The 19,433-nt window shown below is 39.8% G+C and overlaps 1 protein-coding gene across 4 annotated transcripts in view; it reads right to left on the reverse strand.

Moving 5' to 3' along the window:
* Window positions 1-19,433, reverse strand: part of wasf1 (WASP family member 1) — a 62,603-nt gene that overhangs the window by 5,269 nt on the left and 37,901 nt on the right. For 2 of the 4 annotated variants that reach the window (XM_087851906.1, XM_087851905.1), the window contains exons 4-8: window positions 15,735-15,888; window positions 11,332-11,449; window positions 5,858-5,941; window positions 2,440-2,496; window positions 1,552-1,715 (exon numbers count right to left, since the gene is read on the reverse strand). In XM_087851906.1, the coding sequence (XP_087708032.1) occupies window positions 1,552-1,715; window positions 2,440-2,496; window positions 5,858-5,941; window positions 11,332-11,449; window positions 15,735-15,888 (577 nt within the window). The remainder of the gene's footprint in view (window positions 1-1,551; window positions 1,716-2,439; window positions 2,497-5,857; window positions 5,942-11,331; window positions 11,450-15,734; window positions 15,889-19,433) is intronic. The other 2 variants (XM_087851907.1, XM_087851908.1) reach the window with 2 other exon arrangements.

The following is a 19,433-nucleotide window of genomic DNA, read 5'->3' on the forward strand; positions in this document are numbered from 1 at the left end:
ACACCTGATTTAAGTTTTCCTAAATTTGAAAGCCAATATTTAGTATGACCACCTTTATTCTCCACCACAGCCTGAACCTTTCTGGTCATTTCTTTAAGTCGTCTTCAGGAATAGTTCTCCAGGCTTCTTGAAGGACATTCAGAGCTCTTCTTCATATGTTAGCTGCCTTTTGTTCTGTTCTTTGTCAAGAAGATCCCAAATTGCCTTAATAATGCTGAGGTCCAGGAACAGTATGCTTTTACTGTACTGGCAGCGTGTTTGGAGTCATTTTCATGCAGAAAAATGACAAATTAATGTTTTCACTCAGAGAACATCTAGATGGTCTTGTATGGGGGATCAAAATCTGATGGTACATTTCTGTGTTTATAATTCCATCAATTTTGACAAGATCTCCAACAACACTGGCTGAAACGCAGCCCTAAATCATGACAGAGCCTCCACTGTGTTTTACAGATGGCTGCTGTGCCTCTCTCCTGATCTCCACACCGATGATGATTCGAAAATCATCGAAAAATGTGGAATGGTCACCACATGAAACTTGTTGTTCAGTTGGCATACCTCAGCAGTGAGTGGCTTCTTGACCAACTGAGGGTTTAGATCCATCTCTCAGGTCCTGAGTCCAGTCTTTGCAGGATTTCTTTCTTAGAACAATTTTTAACTCTTCATCTGCTGGGAATAGTTTTGTAGGCCTACCACGTCTTCATTTCTCCTCCACTAGTCTAGTTTCCTCATTTTAAGGACACTAAGCCTGAAGAACTATTGCTCAAGACCTTTTTTTAATGTATGAGGATGGCTGGCTTCTTTTAAGCAAAATACTTTTAAAAAACAAGACCTGCGCTCATTATGTTCTTTAAGGTCATGTTTATGTTTTCTTCTGGCCATTACAGAGATCTGATCACACAATATACATATACACATAAAAACAAGTAAGTAATAATAAGTAAAGAGGCACTTTTCATAAAACAAACGTATTCTCACAGGCCACAAAAGTATACAGTTCCTGTTTTCATTTCTCAGCAGTTTAGAATATTTTTTATTCACAAGAATGAATTTCTGCTACAATTATTCTGTTGACAATGCCGTTGCAGTCTAGGTGAGTGCCCATCAAAAGACACTGTTATCCACAACATTGTAAATCAAACGCCGACAACCACATCTATGGTCCATTTGCTTGAAATCTATTCTCATCAGTGCTCGCAGAAAAGATTTTGTGTCAGCTATCCATGCTACTGACAAATCCAACAAAACTACCAATTTGCATAAAATGTTTTCTTATTAATCACATTGACTGGCAGGGAAATTACTGAACACGAGTGGCACTGCAGCTCTGAGGCACAATAAAAGCAATCACAACTGTGAAGGACCTTAATCATCCCTTTTGTGGCTGCATTTCCCCAGTGCCACAAGTGTAAATTGCGTGAACAGATTCTCTGTGGACAGGACACTATTTATTTTTGTCCATATGATTGATTTCATCCTGCAGATGAATCCGTTTTTATCAAGTTTTTCAGATTTTCAGCTCTCTAACTAGTGCCGTCCACCTTCACTCACCTGTTGTCGTGATAACCCGCAGATCCGTTGGCCTCTCTGTGTTTGTCTTCAGGTAAGTCCTGGGCGAGCTCTGCCCCCAGTGCCAGTTTCTGCCACTCCTTCTTACGATCGTGAGGTGCTCGCGGTATCTTCTCTGGCTCGTGTGGACGGTCGATCGCCTTCAGCTTTAGAAGAGGAGGCGAAGACGGTGACGGGGATGGAGGGGGATGGAATAGTTAAAAGGAATAATGGGAAGTGGTGGATGAATCCACAAGAGGTGTTTTGGGGATGACAATGAGGAGGAGAGTGGAAGGAGAAGAGCAGGAGACAAAAAATAATATTAGCCATTAAATATATTTTCCAAAACTGATGAAGGATTGTTAAACATTTGAACGACAGAGCTTGAAAATTACAGTCAAGATTTATCAATGCAGAAGTAGAAAGAAGCGTTCACACACTCAAACAACCAAATCCAAAATGTAATAACTGATCCAAACTGTCCCGCTTTGTAATTTACTTTAAGGTGCCGAATAAACATCAACCTACCACAACAGTCTTAACAATATCTGTGCTTTCTAATCATCTTAAACTTAAAAGCACATTTTTTTTAAAGGGGTAGCGCTTCACAGAAAATACTGCATCACACAAGCTTGGGAGCAGGGAGTGCTCATTGACTGACTGAATCAAATTGTGGTAAATATTTTTTTTCCAAAGCTTAAAAGTCTATAAAGAAAGATGGGTAATATTTTGTGATAATCTCGTGCCCATCGTCAAACAGCAATCCCTGACTCCCAGATTTCAGCATGACTGATTTGCAACAGAGGGAAAAAAAACAGCAGCAAGCTGCTGAGGTAGAAGGTTGTTCTTTTTTTTGTTTTTAAATCAAATAATCGCTGTTTTTTCACATACCTGCCCTGGAAGGTCTAAGTACCTATAGACCTGATCATACATGCGGGGGTCCTGCAACTACAAGAACAAAAACAAAAACCACAAGAGAAGCACCAGGGGTGAGGGGACGGGGTTCAAAATAATCAACACGGCACAGGATTGAGCACAGCGCTGCTGCACACAGTCAACGGGGACAAAAACAGAGTGGGCGGTGAGAAGTAGGACAAAAGGGAAAGAGGGGGGGAAAAAAGTGCTGTTAAACAGAAAAATGACAACGTGCACAGCGCGGGGGACGTCACAATGGCACGCAAAGACCCACACACACGACCACACACACCCACGGTGAATATAACAGAGCGCCGCTTCATCCCAAACAGACAGACTAAGGCAGAAAAGGAGAGATCTCACTGGAATGGGGGGAGCAAATCTACAAAGGTGTGTTTCTACATGCGATGCACAGCAACAACCCACACTGGAGAATGACATGCAAAACAGAAAATGCACACACTCGTGCTAGCCAACCCAAAACAATGAGAGAGCAGATTATATTAAAGAAGGGCAATAAAAACATAAAGGGGACTTTTCACAGTTAATCTAAATATAAAGATATGCATGAAAACACTTTACAATCTTTAGTCAACTTAAACCAGCTAACAATATAAATCAATGTGAAAAATTATTCTCAACGCTAAACATAGACAACTGTAATAAAAGCAAACTTGCGAACTAATAAAATAAAACGTATTTATTCTGCAAAAACTGGATAAAACAAGTGAGTTTGGCTTTAAATATTATGTTTCTACTTTCTATCTTCTTGTGGTGCTCAGCTTATTTGCTTTATTAAGGACATGCATGTAAATTTTCACAAATATATTTACAGTCGACAGCTGCGTATAGCGTAGATATTAACCAATACACCGTTAACTTCAGTTTGCAATTAAGAGTGAACAGCATATTGGTTCAGGGACTCTTTTCAGCTGCTGGTCTATACACAGCTGGCGCTTTGGAGAATATTTACAGTATGTGGGAACAATTGTGTTCATGATAACGAGGGATCATGTCAGCCAGTACAAGTGCATCATGTGGCTGTGATTTAAAGAGTTTTACAAGAAGAAGGGGGACGACTGCAGCACAGGAACACTGTTTTTTTAAGGCTACACAGACAATACCTGTTAGTGGGATGCTTTTATGATGCGTTTTTTGTGCCTTTTTTTGACATTAAGACAAAAAAAGAAAGCACAGACATGCTTGTGTGTTAGTAATTTAACAAGACATATTTGTGCTGATTATAAAAACACAATTCGTTTCAACAACACAAGCCGATATTTAGTTAGGGTATCAAACTATACCAATATTATATCTAGCTGTAGACGTACCAAACAGGTGTGTGTGTGCGTGTGTGTGCTCAGATGAAGCATGTTGGCTGAGAGGTGACAGGTTGTGGACAGCATCTTCTCTGGTTTGGTTAAATGATGCTGATTTTGTTCGCTGAGAGAATAAATTCCAACTGTAACGCACATCGATTCGGTTCTGAATCATCGTGACCTATTATCCCTGATGAGGCATCAACTGAAGAAAAGCATCTCCGCTTAAACACACACAGTCAGACACACAACCGCCTCCTCCTCTGCTTAAACACATTAATATATCTTAACTAAAACTTTATTATTTATTAGGTTGTCAAGACCTTTTACCGAGTCTAAGCTGCGCGGGGCCTCTAAAATCCAGCTGCAATCATCGAGTTTTACTTTTCCTAAACTCGGCTTCCTGAAAGGTTTTCAGTTTTAGTCTCGTGGCAATATATGAAGAAACATTAAATAACACTTGAAATAAAAATAAGCTAATGTACTATAAAATTCCATCTATGGGTCTATAGACTATAATGAGTGAATTTTTGCTTTAATGACATAAGAAGAAGGGTTGGCAGGAAGGACAGGTGGCAGTCAAACGTATACTGTGAGACAAACCGTCCATCAAACAGAGTGTCGGAGTGATGGCTTTAATGCTGTAGTGCAGCAATCAATGGGAAAATAAGTTTCTGTTAATGATGGGGAAAATAGATTAGATAGTGTTCGTACAAGAGAGAAAATGAGACATTTTTTTCTGTGAGTGTGTGTTTGTAAGCATGCATGCGTGAGTCACAGCTGTTATATATGTAGCTAATTTTCAATGGGCTGTGTGCCTCTGCTAGGTTGTCATCTTTCATTTGAATGGACTGGTACTGGCAGAGGAAGTGCCGCTGTGTAAGCACAGTGTGTATATGCAACACAGCGGTTATAGATTTATTTTATATACAGACTGTATTCCTGCGTGCACGCCTGTGTCCAGACCGTTATACACACTACGGGCATGTGCGATCATTTGTGCGTATAGTTTAAACTGACAGACTCAGCAGAATCGTGGCTATGTAACCCCCCCCTCCCCAACCCCCATCACAGGAATGCCCACAGAGGCATTCAACCACTGCTGACAATAACGCTAACCTCTCACAATATGCACGCATAGCTGCTGCTGCTGATCTTTGTAAAATAAACCATTTGGATGCAGATCCTTAATGAAGCCTCATGCTAATACTGAAATAAAGTCCTAGCAAGGTGAAGAAGGCTCAAAAATAGCACGAAATATGAAAAGTTACTGATGCCTTTACTGCAACAAACGCAAATGTCTTCCTGACGTATGCAATGTGCTTTTGTAACAATCCAAGCAGAAGACGTCCCGCTTCATATGTCCTTTAGTGTTAGTTTGACCAAACCACAAATCAAAAGACATGTGGAGGTAAGTCAAAAGCACTACCAACTACCACACAGGTAAGTTACTGCTCCGAGTTGTTTTGCAGTTAGTATAGTGAGTTCTCAGCGCTGTATCCCAAATTCCTTATTTTCAAAAGGTGTGCACTGACACGCCTACAGGTATGGCTTGAAATTATTCATATTTAAACTCAAACAGTACACATTTTTTTTAATGTCATTGTTCATTGCTCATCGTTAGACTGCACTAAAGACGTAAACATAAAGTATTATTAGAAGATTAGAGTATATTAGAGTATATTATCTAGAAACACACAAAAGATGTTTTACTGAGCAGCATACTTTGTGTGTGTTAAAGCCACAGCTGTGTGTATTTAAAGCACATGTAACCACAGGCTATGTTTAAAACTTGAGTTTTGTCATCTGCCTTTTTGTAGATTGTTGGTAAAAGGTAGTACACATCAAGGACTCTTGCCCCCCCCCCCCCCTTTTTTTTTTTTCTTAAACAGAACTGGGATGCAGGTAAGTGTTAGAGGGTTGTTAGTGATGGGCTTGAGGTGGGCAGCTCACTTGCCCAAAGCAAACCAGAGGGGGGAGTGGAGAAGTGGGAGGATAGAGAGGGCTGCAGGCCACTGCAAAGCAGAGCAGATGCTCTGGTGGAGGTGGAGAGAGGACAAGGGAGAAGCTCTTACCTCTGGGGGAGTAAGGGAGGGAGGAGGGGTTTCAGAGAGGACTCTTATAAGGCTCTTGGGACACACAAGATAAGGCATTTCCAGCTGCACAGAGTTAGATAAAGATTCAGAAAATAATGTAAAAGCAACGGTAGAGAAGAACAAGGACAGTGGAAGCTAGATCCTGAAGCAGGATCTTGACTGAACTTTACTGTTAAAACATCACTTGCTTTATGCTTTACATTTATTAGCACTTAGCTCAAAATTTAAGCTAAAATGGAAACAAAAAGCTGTAAATTGACTGTAGACAAGCTGAGTTCATATAAATATAGCTAGTAAATTGGGGTAAGAATACTGTGAATGCACTGTCTGCTTGTCTCTTTTTTGCTTATTAGCCATCGTTGCTATTGCAGTAACAAGCTATTAAACGAACACAGCTCCACTAGCCTGCAACAAGCCATAAGAGCAACAGAAGGAGGTGTACTGTTATGAGGCAGGTGGCAGAATTATGCCTTGCGTTGTAGGTGCAGATGTCTCCTCTACATGTGCCGTAGTATCACAGAAATTCGATTGGAAATAAACAGTTTTTCATACCAGTCTCCTAAAGCAAAACATCTTGATAGTTAAGGCTCTCTAGCATATATGCAACAGTGACTGCAATGTCGTTTCAGAGTCATTACATTTACTCGGGATGACTTAAGCTTCTTGAGAACCTGAAAACAGTCACAGATCTGCAGCTGCATTATCAGTTGGTGAGCAAAAAAGTAAAGGACGACATTGTCAGTGGAGACATGAAAGTGACTTTTCTATATCATGTGTTTAAAAAAAGAGCCATTCCAGTCCCACTCAGGAACAAATGCTAGAACTGCCCACTATTAAACAACCAACACCCACTGGTATTTATGAGAACTGGGAGCCATGTGAAAAAAATATATTCCTGCTTATAGGGAAGTATTTAAAATTGGGGGGAAAACATCAATAGATTTCTGCTCCAGCCACGAGTGCTTTAATGAGACAGGAATAGCAGAGGAAGAGCAAAGGGGATTCTTCACAAAGGGGATTCAGATGTTGGAGATCTCGATGCCTAGTGGACCCAAACACTGATCTCAAAGAGAAACACACACTTTCCGTCTTTCTCTCTGTTCCTGTTCTTCTCATTCGCTGAGACTTTCACCCTCTGTTTCCTCTGACTAGCTCAGCACATAGTCTACTGCTAATCCACTGAGGCTAACACAGAGGCTAATGAGATTAGGAAACTGCAGGTTTCTTCCCCCCTCTCTCTGCCATATGCTGCTTTTCATTTATCACTGGCTTCTAGCTGGCTGGGCCTGTGAATACCACAATTTGTTAAATGTGGCTTCAGTCTAATGATTAGTGATGTGACCATGTAAGAAAATAGTTTGGGGATGAAGAAGATTAAATACAGTGCTGGGAAACACTTACATGTTTGAGATCATGAAACTAATTTATAATATTAGTTAAAGATAACACAGATTTAATACAAAATGTAGTTAATTAATGAAATCGTCATTTATAAAGTGGTAAAAAAACCTAAAAAAAAAAAAAACTATCCAAACCCACCTGGCCCTGAGTGAAAAAAATAATTGCTCCCTAAACCTAATAACCCTTGGCAGCAAGAAGTGCAATCACTTTCACATTGCTGTGGAGGAAGTTTTGTCCACTCTTCTTTGCATAATTATGTTAAGTCAGCCACATAACTGTTTACTCCAAAGCATCTCAATCTGATTTAAGTTCAGACTTTGACTAGGCTACTCCAAAACCTTGTTTTCTTGAGCCATTCAGAGGTAGATTTGGTGGATCATTGTTCTGCTGCATAGCCCAAGTGTAACTGAGCTTAAGGCATGAACTGATGTGGGGACATTTTCCTTCAAGGTTTAGAGAGCAGAATTCATGGTGCCATCAATTACAGCAAGTCGTGAAGCAGCAAAGCAGTCCCAGATCTTCACACAACCACCACCATGTTTGACTGCTGGTGCGATCTTTTTATGAAATGCTGTGTTAGTCGTAACGGGACTCAAACCTTCCAAATGTGAGACGAGACTTTATGTTCCTTTTGGTCAGCAGTGGTTTTCTCCTTGGAACTCTCTCATGGACGAGAGAGTGTCCAGTCTCATTCTCGTTGTTGAATCGGGAACTCTGACCTTAAATGAGGCAGGTGAAGCCTGCAGTTCTTTAGATGTTGTTCTGGGTTCTTTTGAGACCTCCTGGATGAGTTCTCGACATGCTGTTGGACTAATTTTGGTACGCCAGCCACCCCTGGAAAGGTTTGTCACTGTTCCAAGGCTCTCACTGTGGGTCCTGGAGTCCCAAAGCCTTAAGAATTGCTTTGTACCCCTTTCAGGACTGATACATGTCAGTGATTTTGTTTCTCAACCTTTTCTTTGAATCATGGCATGTTGTGTTGCTTTTTAAGCTCTTTTAGCCTACATCACTTTGTCAAACTGGTTCTATTTAAGTGATTTCTTGATTCAACAGGGTTCACAGTAATCATGCCTGGGTGTAGCTAAATAAAGGAAGTAACATCCTATTATTCCCACACCTCAGTTTTCATCTTTCAGGCAGTTTTCCTCGTTCTTACTTTAATCATTCCTTCAGCTTTCATATGATTACCACATTTTCCACGACCGTGAATGTGACCTTTCAAGTACCTTCCATACTATTCATTCTTTTATATAACTTTGTCTTGATTCCTTCTTTGATTATTCTTAATAACAACCCTTACACATTGAGTTCATTCTAGCACTGACATTTTAAAAACAGGAGACATCAAGGTTGCTCAAGAAACTGACCATTTTCTTTAATAAATATCAGAAATGTAATTTGAAAAGAAAAGAAAAAGAGGTATTGCTTAAGGCGCGTGTTTAACATTGATATCGGTTTCATTATTCTGGCCACTGATCTATGATGGATGTCCTTGTTGTTACTTTGTTCAAGGAGTTATTCACTCCCAGCCTTCAACATCCTGAGCTGAAATACTATATATATTGAGACTAATTGCAGTGAAGGCAGGTTGCTAGTGTGAAGCAAAGGTTGGTGGCAGTAATTTTGGCTGTCCTAGTCTCCAACCACCACCTTCACTAGTGTAACTGCGGCCTAGATATACTGTTTTTATGTTATTATAATATGTTATTTAAAATTAATGTCAAATGAAAAATGTAATTACAACTTTTGCAGGTTCAGTTTAAAAAAAAGAAAGAAAAAAGTTTTTTCTTCACGGTACAACTGTATCTGCTACTCCAGTTTCATTTACTAAAAACTATGGCGTTCACACCAGATCATCATTAAGGTCTAGAGCAGTACATATGTGACAAGAAAAGCCATCAAACAAAAAACTAAACTAAAGAAATAAGACGAATTTAAAAATATAATTCAAGATAAACAACACAGCTGCTGCAGCCAGAGCCCAGAAGCATAAGCGTAATGTCTTAGTATCGCTGCACCATCTTTAAAAATATATCTGACTTTAATTAAAACTGTGCATCCATTAAATAAAGGTGTTATTTAGATGGATTCTTCTGGCGTGTAAAACAGTTTTAAGCTTAAGTTGCAGTGTTAAATGATGTAAAGAAAATTATTTTAACTATTAAGTAGTCTTACAAATATTTTATAAGGCCAATGAGAGACCTATTAAGGTTTAGTGCCTTTTGATTTAGGATTAGGTAGCTATAGATAAAAGCTATTTAATTGTTGTATATTTCAGTTGCTTGCAGCTAGTAAGGAAGAAAAAAGGAAGCACTTAATACAGTTTCTATCTAACTGATGCTTATGATAGAAAGCAGAACAATTTACACAGTCTGTAGCTCCACAGACCCTCTTATTATCCACACAGCCCCAAATTATGGTCACTTTGTACATGTTGATCTGTTATCTTGAACAAAACCTGCTCCGTGATAAAAAATAAACTTGAAGCTTCCCAGCTAATGTTAATGTTGTCAGAAAAAAATAATTCAATTTGGAGGAACAAAGCGTCTGCAAACTTCTGAATTTTCTTCTGAAATTATAAGATGAAGTATCAATGGTAAACATAATTACAGCTACAAATGCATAAGCATGCACACACACACACTGAACCCCATGACTGAGAGGCCCATTAAGATGATGTGGCAGAACCACTCAATCAGCAAATTGATGAAGTGTAAAGTTATTAAAGATCTAAACCCGGAATTTATGTGTGTATATGCAAGTGCTTTTTCTATCCTTAATCTTTTCAATGAGTGATTCTGCATGCTTCCAGCACGCATGCATGCACACGCACCTTCTTTGAGCCATCTTTGTCCTGTTTCTCAATGTGACCATGTATCCACTATGATGAAACCACCATATATGTTTGTGTAATAGCTCTATTCCTCCATATATCCGGTTCTCCCTGTGAATGTCTTTAAGGCCTTTCCATGGGGTCTGTCTAAGTGCCATTGTGGTGAGAGGGAAATGAACATGGCTTTACAAGCTGAGCCCACCCGGAGCTTTAATTAGAAGGAAATCATTGGAATGAGCTCTGGCTGCAAGCGGTCATATCAGCCTAACCCTCTGGAGCAAATAAGCTTTACCTAATGTTGCATGTTGTAGCTTTCTGTTTCATTTACTGCTTAAAAAAAAATGTGCACGCAGACTAGTAAACAACCACAAATATCACTACAGTTACTCTTATTCTCTCAATCCTCCAACTAATTCTCAGCAAAACTTGTCCTCTGTGCGTCATTCCCACAATCATTAAAAACCTCATAACCAGCAAATTATATCCTCGGTGTTCACATAAACCTTCAGCAGAAAATCTCTCTTTGCTCCTCAGTGACGTGATTGTAACGAGCTTTGATTGACTGCGGGGGGGCAAAATGGGGAGCATGCACCGCTTCCCACGCAGGAAAATGCAAGCTGGTGCTGATTAGAGCTCCTGATGCTGAGGGTGGGAAACCCCTCGGTTTGAGTTGGGGGGGGGGGGGGGGGGGGGGGGGGGGGGGTCATAACTCAGCACTTGGCGAGGAAGCGCCAAAGCCGCATAATTAAATTTGTCTGTGTAAATATATTGAAAAATAAAAACAACCTCAGAATGCAAATGCTTATAGATATTCCTCATGAGGCTACGAGTGACTGTTTATTTGTGGAGAAGAAGAGACAGCGCAGGGGCAACTGAAGACCAGATGCTCCCATTAATTAGATGTAATGATCACACAAGCAATAACTAAGAGGGTTGACAGAGGGAAGAGTTTATAATCTATGAGTGGTGACTAATTAACTCCTTTGGATGTGTGGTATAAAGCCAGACCTCTGAATCTATTAGTGAATCACCCTGCCAGTTTATTCAAGCAGGACAGATCAATCTGTATCTGTGAAGCCTTTTTGCTCTTCTACTCGCTAACCTCCGTGTGCTGGTGCCAGTCATAAACGCCTCCGTCTACGGCAGTGCACTCGTAAGCCGCTGTGTGAAAAAGCAAAAACGCAGCCAAACCTGTGCTTTTTAATTCTTCTAGACTTACCTTCTGTTTCCGCCTCTCCTTCCTCTTGTCCTCTGTGTCCTGAAGCATCTTTTCTCTCCACAGGTCAAAGAAATAGGATGGATTGGTGTAGAACTTTAGACCCTCCTTTCCATCGTCTCTGTAGACGAGCAAAAGAAACCAAGGCATCTGAGATTCATGATTAGCAAATTTCAAATTAAAGCTCATTTATTTTCCTCTGAATCCCTGTTGGAGTATGTGACCTTTCATTTAAAAGAAAAAAAAAAAGAAACATCGCTTTCTTTTCTTTATGCATTTACTGCTGCTAAAACTTATTTTCATTTTCAGCGAATCTGCTCGCTAATTACTTGATTAAACATTTGATCTATTAAACACAGTGACAGCTTTTAATGTTTTCCTCCCCTTAATTTTACTAAGACAACACAAGACCAATTAAAGCAGAATATTCTAATGTTTAAGAAGCTAAAAACCCAAAAATATTTTGCCATCCATTCCTGAAAACTGTGACCCAAATATCAAAATACTTGCAGGTTTTATTTTTATATCTCCTGAATAATTGTTTCAGTGCTTCACAGTGTAGGCTGGCAAGAGTGAGAGGCGGCACAAGACAAACTGCAACAAAAAGTCATTATTCTGATTTATTTGCTTTTTTTTAAATGAAGAGTTTCCAAAAATGCGGGAGCTGCAGAAGTTGAACATCACTGAAACTCAAGAGCAGAGGATGAAAAAGGAGGGTAATGTTTATTTGCTTGTGCCCCTGCTCGTCTTTGTCTCTGTTCCCTGTGACAACAAGCACTTGTCATGAATAATAACTAATGGTGTGTGTTATCATTCATTCCCAATTCAACTCTCATTCTCTTTCTGAATTCCTCAGTAGCATTACAGAAGGGCACGGTGGCTCGTGGTGACTAGACGAGATCAGTGCTGCGAGTATAAGGAGGGAAACATAAAGGGACATCTGACAGATGCAGGTAGTTATCACATAATATCGTTTCCTCTGGACAAGGAAGTAATCATACACAGGTGCCCCCAACATGCCGCCTGGAAATGCCATTTGATATCAGTATGGGGTACGACTAATTTGCCCTGCTGATGTCTTTGTCCAAATAAATTCAAAAAATCTTTCACTGTTGTTTAAATCATCCGTCCAAAATGTTTTCAAAATACCATGCTAGTAAACATGGAATCTTTCTGGCATGTAGTCACCAATTACTCTAAATACTACTATTACTATGGTTTCGTTTATCATGTTCTTCTTCATTCTCTCCTCGCTAGCAAAGGCAAAGCTGTATTTAAGTATTATCACCTATCACCTGTTCATGGGCATAGCTATATTTTTTGAAAATGTGTGTCTAACACAAACCTGTATCATCACACTAATAGAGTAAGGTATCCACATATAGAGCCAAGCCGAAAGGTGACGTGAGGGTGAATTAGAATTGAGTATCAGCTCATCTGGCTCAGTTTACAAGTCACTGCCCGTAAGACAGCAAATGTGACTCTGGCCTCCAGCACAGTTTGGATGAAGTCCCATTTGGGTAATCTCTGTGTCCAAGTTCCTTGTGAATTATAGAAGGATAGACAGACAAATGACAGATGCCTGGCTGTAGAATTAGCTTGTCCTTCATTCGAATGAGTTAAAACCTCCACGTGTGAAAGTATGTGTCCGGATATTGATACAGACCCAGAGAAGAAATATGAGCTTCTGAAGGCTACTCAAGAGAGAGTATCCCCATGATGAGATACCGAGTGAATGCTGAAAAGACAACTCTTATTTTTAACCTTTTAAACCTCGGCCAAACCAGGAGCAGGAACTGTGTCGGCTGAGGCTGTGTGTCCAGACCGTTCGGTAGTCCTAACGTGAACCTGTGAGCACTTGCATTCACCCGCTGTTGCCCACGCCTAGGGAGTCAATTATTTGGCAATGTCATGTTCATGAAAAAGCGAGGCTTCAGAAGGCAAGAGTGGAAAGTTTAATGATATGCAACACAATAAAGGGAAGAAAGGCTTCTGCGGTGTGCACTGCAGGTACTCTTTGAGAGTTAAAGTAAATTATTATGCCTGCTATTTTTTTGTGTACTTGAGGTGCATGTTTATGTTGTGTATGAGAAAGAGAAGCTCTTTTCAGGGTGGATCTGAGAAGTAACAGCATAAGGAAGTATCCTAGGGAGCCTCTTAGTAGAGAGAATATAAATACAGGAAAAAAAGAGGGTGGGGGAGGAAGGACAAGAGGAGGAGGGAGAAATCTAACAGCAAAGCAAATTCAAAAGATCCCAAAATATGGCCAGATTTTAATTAATTAAACAGAAGAATGAAATCACCACCTATGACAATCCTAATCATTAAGCCAGTGCTGATGAACAAAAGATAAATACATAAATAAAAGCAGCTCCAGATGAGATCTGACGAGGGTGGAAACTAAAATTCAGCTCGATAAAGGCCACAAGATGTGCTGCATTTCAACCTCTTTTTACCCACCGATGACTTGTTGTGCTTGTATATATTGAAAAAAAAAAATCACTTCAATGTTAATTAACTGGAAATAAATACAATATTAAGTGATTAGCAAAAATATAAAATATAAAAACAATAAAGACTCTTTAATAATTATTTAAATCATATTTCTGCCACATTTACAAGGCAGCACCTTAAGCCGTCTCACAGTCTGGCACCAGCTGTACCCTTTGGAGGGTCACTGTTTTAAATAATGACCTTTATTCTCACCAAAAACAACAACAACAACAAAAAAAACCCACAGGAAAGGATTTCCCAGTTACCCTTGTAAAAACAATGCCGATCACCGATTCTACAAGGCATGCAACATATAGTGGCCCAATATTTTTACTACATATATTTTTTTGCTTTTTGTTTTTAACTTGTTGCCCACCTGTAGATGCCAATCTTTATCTCAAAGGAACATCTAGTAGAGAAACTGTTCTCTATATAACGGCAGTTACATTGAACACACTATTGGACTATGTGCCCAAAGCTACCCTATCACTTACTGGAAAGTTGAAATTAGTTTTTCAAACATTAGCTGTTAACCTCTTAAAATAATAAATGAGAATTCGTTTTCCACTAGCGTGACAGTAAAGCACTTAAGCGAAGCAGAAACCTGTACCCGGCTCTCCCCCGGTCTAGGCCACGTCAAGGCCCACGGGTTAAAAGCACAGCAGTGACGAGGTTTGTACACCTCAGCCTACCTCTCTCTTACAGTGCACGCATCTCTATAAGCACATCCACCAACAAAGAGATTATGTTTGGCTTTTAACCTTTTTTGCAAGTGGCCCTGTCAGGGGGAAAGCATTAGATAGAAAAGGAGGGGAAAAGGTGAGTGAAGAGTGAGGATGAAAAAAAAAGGAACAAAGTAAGAAGGTCATAAAATAGAAAAGAGAAAGTGCTGCCCAGCAGAACTTTTTATGGATTATTCATCTTTAAATGCCTCGCTCTTCTTGCTCTCTTCGCCCCCTACTTGTCCACAAGAGCCAGGAGCGATGCCTGGTGTCAAGGACTGACAAGCCTGCCAGTAATAATAAAAAAAACAGTGTCCTCTTGAGTTACACTTTAAAGGCAACCAAAAAAAAACTGTCCAGACACAAACCACACAAAATAATGTTTAACTATTTATCCATTCTAAATTTAAGTAAAGCTGCCACCCACTTGAGATTACAGATATCTTAGTCGGGGTGCATTTTCTAATCACACTGTGTGGTGGCTTTACTGTGAGCATCAGTGTCTTGTTTAATGAAAGCTTTTATAATGGTAGGCACAACCGTAATACGAGTGAATGGGCCGAATGAAAGCTGTAATTGAGGACTGTTTGGGTACTTTTTGCTGACACAGTGGGGTGCAATCAGCCTCTTCTGGTGCCCATCAATAGAATACGAGCGCATTAATGTTTTCCGCTCTCCAGAGACAGAAAACACGGGGTAAACTTCTATTAACGGGAAACATGCAATTGCTAGGAACAACCCCTTCTTTGGTAAACCATTTCCAGAATGCTAAATTAAACATGTATTATAATTGTAAAAAATACAAATAAAAATACTGGTGGTTGCCAGTCCCGCCCTTTAGACTCCTAGTAAATGCACCTGTGATATCAATTTGAAAATCTTAGGTGACATGTTTTTCGAGTCATATTCATAAGATTTTCAGAAAACTTGAGGTCAACATCACCGATATTCATATTTGTGTGATATTTTTAGGAAATGCACCTGTGGTATTAATTTAAAAATCTTGAGTTATTGTGTTCACAAGTTTGGGTGTCACATACTACCCACTTGCCCACTTGGTGGGATGATGACAACACCCCATTACCCCATCAGTCTTTCATGGTTGAGAAGTAAAAACCCCAATACAATAGAACCAGTTACAATGGTTTGCAAAAAGGATCACAGAGTCAGTGAAACTGGCTGGATTCAGACCTGTAGGGTGTGAGGATGTTGAGCGGTGGGGGCTGCTCGCAGGTGTGGTACGTCTCCTGCAGTGGGACAGGCAGAGACGTGCGATCAAACAGCTGCTGATCCTGAACAGTAGAACTCCTGAAGGCCTTCCTCATGGTGATGTCCTGAAGAGACACTGGGAAAGAAGAGACAGATGGAGAAAAGAGAAGAGAGGGGAAGAAAGCAGGTTCTTTGTGAAGCATCTGCCACATGTACGTTGCGACCTCTATGAAGGTCAAGATCAACGCTTACTGCTGTTTGACTGTACCTGCCTAACAATGTTCAGAAAACACACACACACCCCAACCAACAGGCTTTGTCTCTCTCATGTCATTGATGAACACAATAATTAGCATCTGGTTCCATCTCCTCATTATCATCATCATCATCATCAATCTGACATCATCAATCAAACAGTCACAATCAACATTACAGCAGACTAAACCTATTATAAACCACTAATCGTCCTCCCTCAGGCTAACGCTACATTGCTGTCCTAACTGGTCGTCTTCAATTCCCTTAAAGTAAACAACAACATGATGAGCAAGATAAGCTAGGCTAGGCGAAGCTAAGGTCGTCTCTCAGAAACCGTAGAAATGATTGCCCTTCTTTCATCCGGGAATAACTGACATTTTCAGAGGGCAAAAAAAAAAAAATAACAGAAGAAAATCAATTCTGTACAGACGAAGCTCACAGAAAAACAGGCTGGAGAAAGCGCTAAAGGGAAGATGGGAGACACATACACACACAACTAGACCAACGCTAACCCTCAATCTGGTAAACAGAAAGTCTTGGAAAGAGATCTAGAACGTTGCAACTAGATCTGAATTATACATGAGGAAGTGACAAATGGATGTACTTTAATGGTGCCCAGAAGAAGCTCGGGAAAAGAAGAAGAAAAAAAAAAGTCATGGCACGACAGACCAACAAACATGACAGAACGAACGTACAATCTAAAAAACACTGCAAGGAAATCACTTACAGTCATTTAACCATTGCCTCAGCAAAATGAGATAAAGCCCAGTAAGGGTCTACTAACACAATTCAGTCCTCTACATTGCAGCAATGCAGCTGGATAATGACTTCCACAGACTGTCAGTGTTGTGACATACCAGCCACCTGAGGCACTGAAGGATCATTATGAACAAACACTATGAGGAGGCTGAGCTTTGGTGAGTAACACTCTGCAAGGGAGATAGGAGGCCATAGAATGCAAGAGGGAGATAATAAAATGACTTGGACACACCAGAGCCGGTATAATGGCAACAGGGGACAGACAGAGACGGAGAAAAGATGTACCAACAGTAAAACAAAGAGCACCAGCTGACATAAAAGAACCATTCGTAAGAAATACTGGCAAACAAATGGTAAAAAGAGAGGAAATTTGAAGAGAGAAAAGACCTAAAACTAACATGGGAATGTGCAGCGAAAGAGGAGGGGGCCGTATTAAAGAGAAAGAGACAGAGAGAGAAGATACAAAAACACATCAAGTAGGATTTTAATAAGAAAAACAGAAAATATCCCACAGAAACCCGGGACCCAGAGAAGCACAGTAACCTGAGCAGAGCCAGAGGGTGGATTAAGCTTCAAAGACAGCACAAGGGAAAAGCTTTAACAGCCATTTATACTGGATACACACACACAGGAGGGAAAATAAAACATACTGCACACAGCATTTTGTCCCAAGTTAAACAGAAAAGGCTACAAGATGACACTGAGGGGGTTGATCTGTCTTCTGTGGCTTCCTGCTACAAGATTTATGGAAAAACTACATGCATTTTAAATGTGCTGTGTACCTGCATGCATATACACATAGCATTTGGAGCACCTGGGTGGGGGGGATCCCAGAGCTCATGATCAACTTAACTGTCATTTTTGTCTTATATGTCTAATACAAGTAGCTTTAAAGTTTATCCATATAAATTAACTCATGTACCTTACACATTCCCACTGACCTGGTGGCTTGCATTTAAAAATGTATTTAGTGTTTGTCTATGCAACCTGATTAAACTTTTAAATAATGATTTTGGTTTATTACAACCTTGTTCGTAGTTTTGACAATAGTTTCTCATCTTTATGATAAAGTACTACACCAAATACGATGATTCAGCTGATTTAAATACTTATGTATCAGTAAAACATCGTGTTAGCCAGGCATTGGCTGATGAGATGAGTCTTTGAATTCAAAGTTTGGGTGTTCTTACATCAATTTTGTGGTGACGATGAAGAGCTGAGGTTGTATTTAAAAATTAAGATCTTTGCTCATTTTTTCCTGGCATGAAAGTGGGAATAAATGACAATACTAATGAAAAACTCCAAAATATTTTTATTGTCAGCAGTCAAATCAGGCCAGAAGTTCAGATCTCTACATGCTACAGAAACTGATACACAAATTCTTTGTTCATTTATCTGTGAACTCCTTCTACACAATGAGGAGTTGAGCGTCCAAACTTGGCAAACAAGCCCCAGAAGATACTCATCAACATCAGACATATGTCATCATGTTGCCTACCAACTACCTAATGATGGGCTAAAATGACCCATTTACGGCAATTCTTAATGTATAACAACTTATAAAAGCATCACATCATTTTCATTTTAAGGCAATAGCACCTTATTTATAACCGCAAAAGTTGAACAATACATTATGATATCATCATCATCATCCCTAGCAACCACCTACCAATGGCTCAAATGCCCCATTTATAGAGTTTATGCGCCTATAACACCTTAGAAAAAACATTGCATCATTTCAGTTTCACAACAATAACATCGCATTTCTATCCATAAAACTTGAATTATGCATGGTATAGCATGATGCCATCAAGTTGCCTAGCAACCACCTAAGAACAGACTAAAAATCACAGACCAAACATGGGCATGTACTTGCTACTGAAATCTAGGAACAATGTAGCAACGTTAGACTTGATGATCAGCTGAAAAACGCAATTTAATGAACACAACACTGGACACAACTGCAGTAGCATGAGTCAGAGCAGGAAGCCAGTATGTAATGGATGTTTATGATTTACAGACGTAACAGTTAACTTAAAAAAAAAAAAATGAGTATGTCTAACTTGTGGGGCTTTTTTGTGTATATAATATTGTTGCCTGCCTGCTAGTATTAACTTGTTTGTAGCGATGCTGCAGTCATCAGCCTCCGCATATCCCGAGAGCTCGAAAAATAAGAACCCATGCTGAAAGAGAGATTAATCCTTTAAGATTTTAACTTGCGCTTGTGCCGGGGGTGTAATAATATACTTCAGTCGCTCCAAGATCAGACACACCAGGGTTGATAAGGCCAAAAAAAAAATCAAAGTCAGAGCTACAGTGGCATGACAATTTGACTGCCCACAGTGATCAGAGAAGAGCCAGGGATAATTGTAGGAGTAATGTTGAGATCTAAGAAATTAAAGTGCATTTTTCTCTAGCTGAAAAGGGAGAAGGTAAGGGATACAGACGTGGGAAGGGTTATGAACATTAAAGTGATATTTTATTATTTTATACTTTAGTGATCCCTGTAGGGCATTTCTTTTTTGTACTACCCCTGTTCCACAGGAAGGTTAGGCTGAAAGTCAGGAAAGTGCACCATGAGCTGATGCCAGTACTCCCACTCCCCGCTTGCAAATGTACAGAAAAAACCCACAGAAAGGACTCTTATAGCCACATAACAGCCTGTGA

The sequence above is a fragment of the Neolamprologus brichardi genome, chromosome 15, assembly GCF_056152115.1.
Source record: "Neolamprologus brichardi isolate AB-2024 chromosome 15, ASM5615211v1, whole genome shotgun sequence".
NCBI classification, from domain to species: Eukaryota; Metazoa; Chordata; class Actinopteri; order Cichliformes; family Cichlidae; genus Neolamprologus; species Neolamprologus brichardi.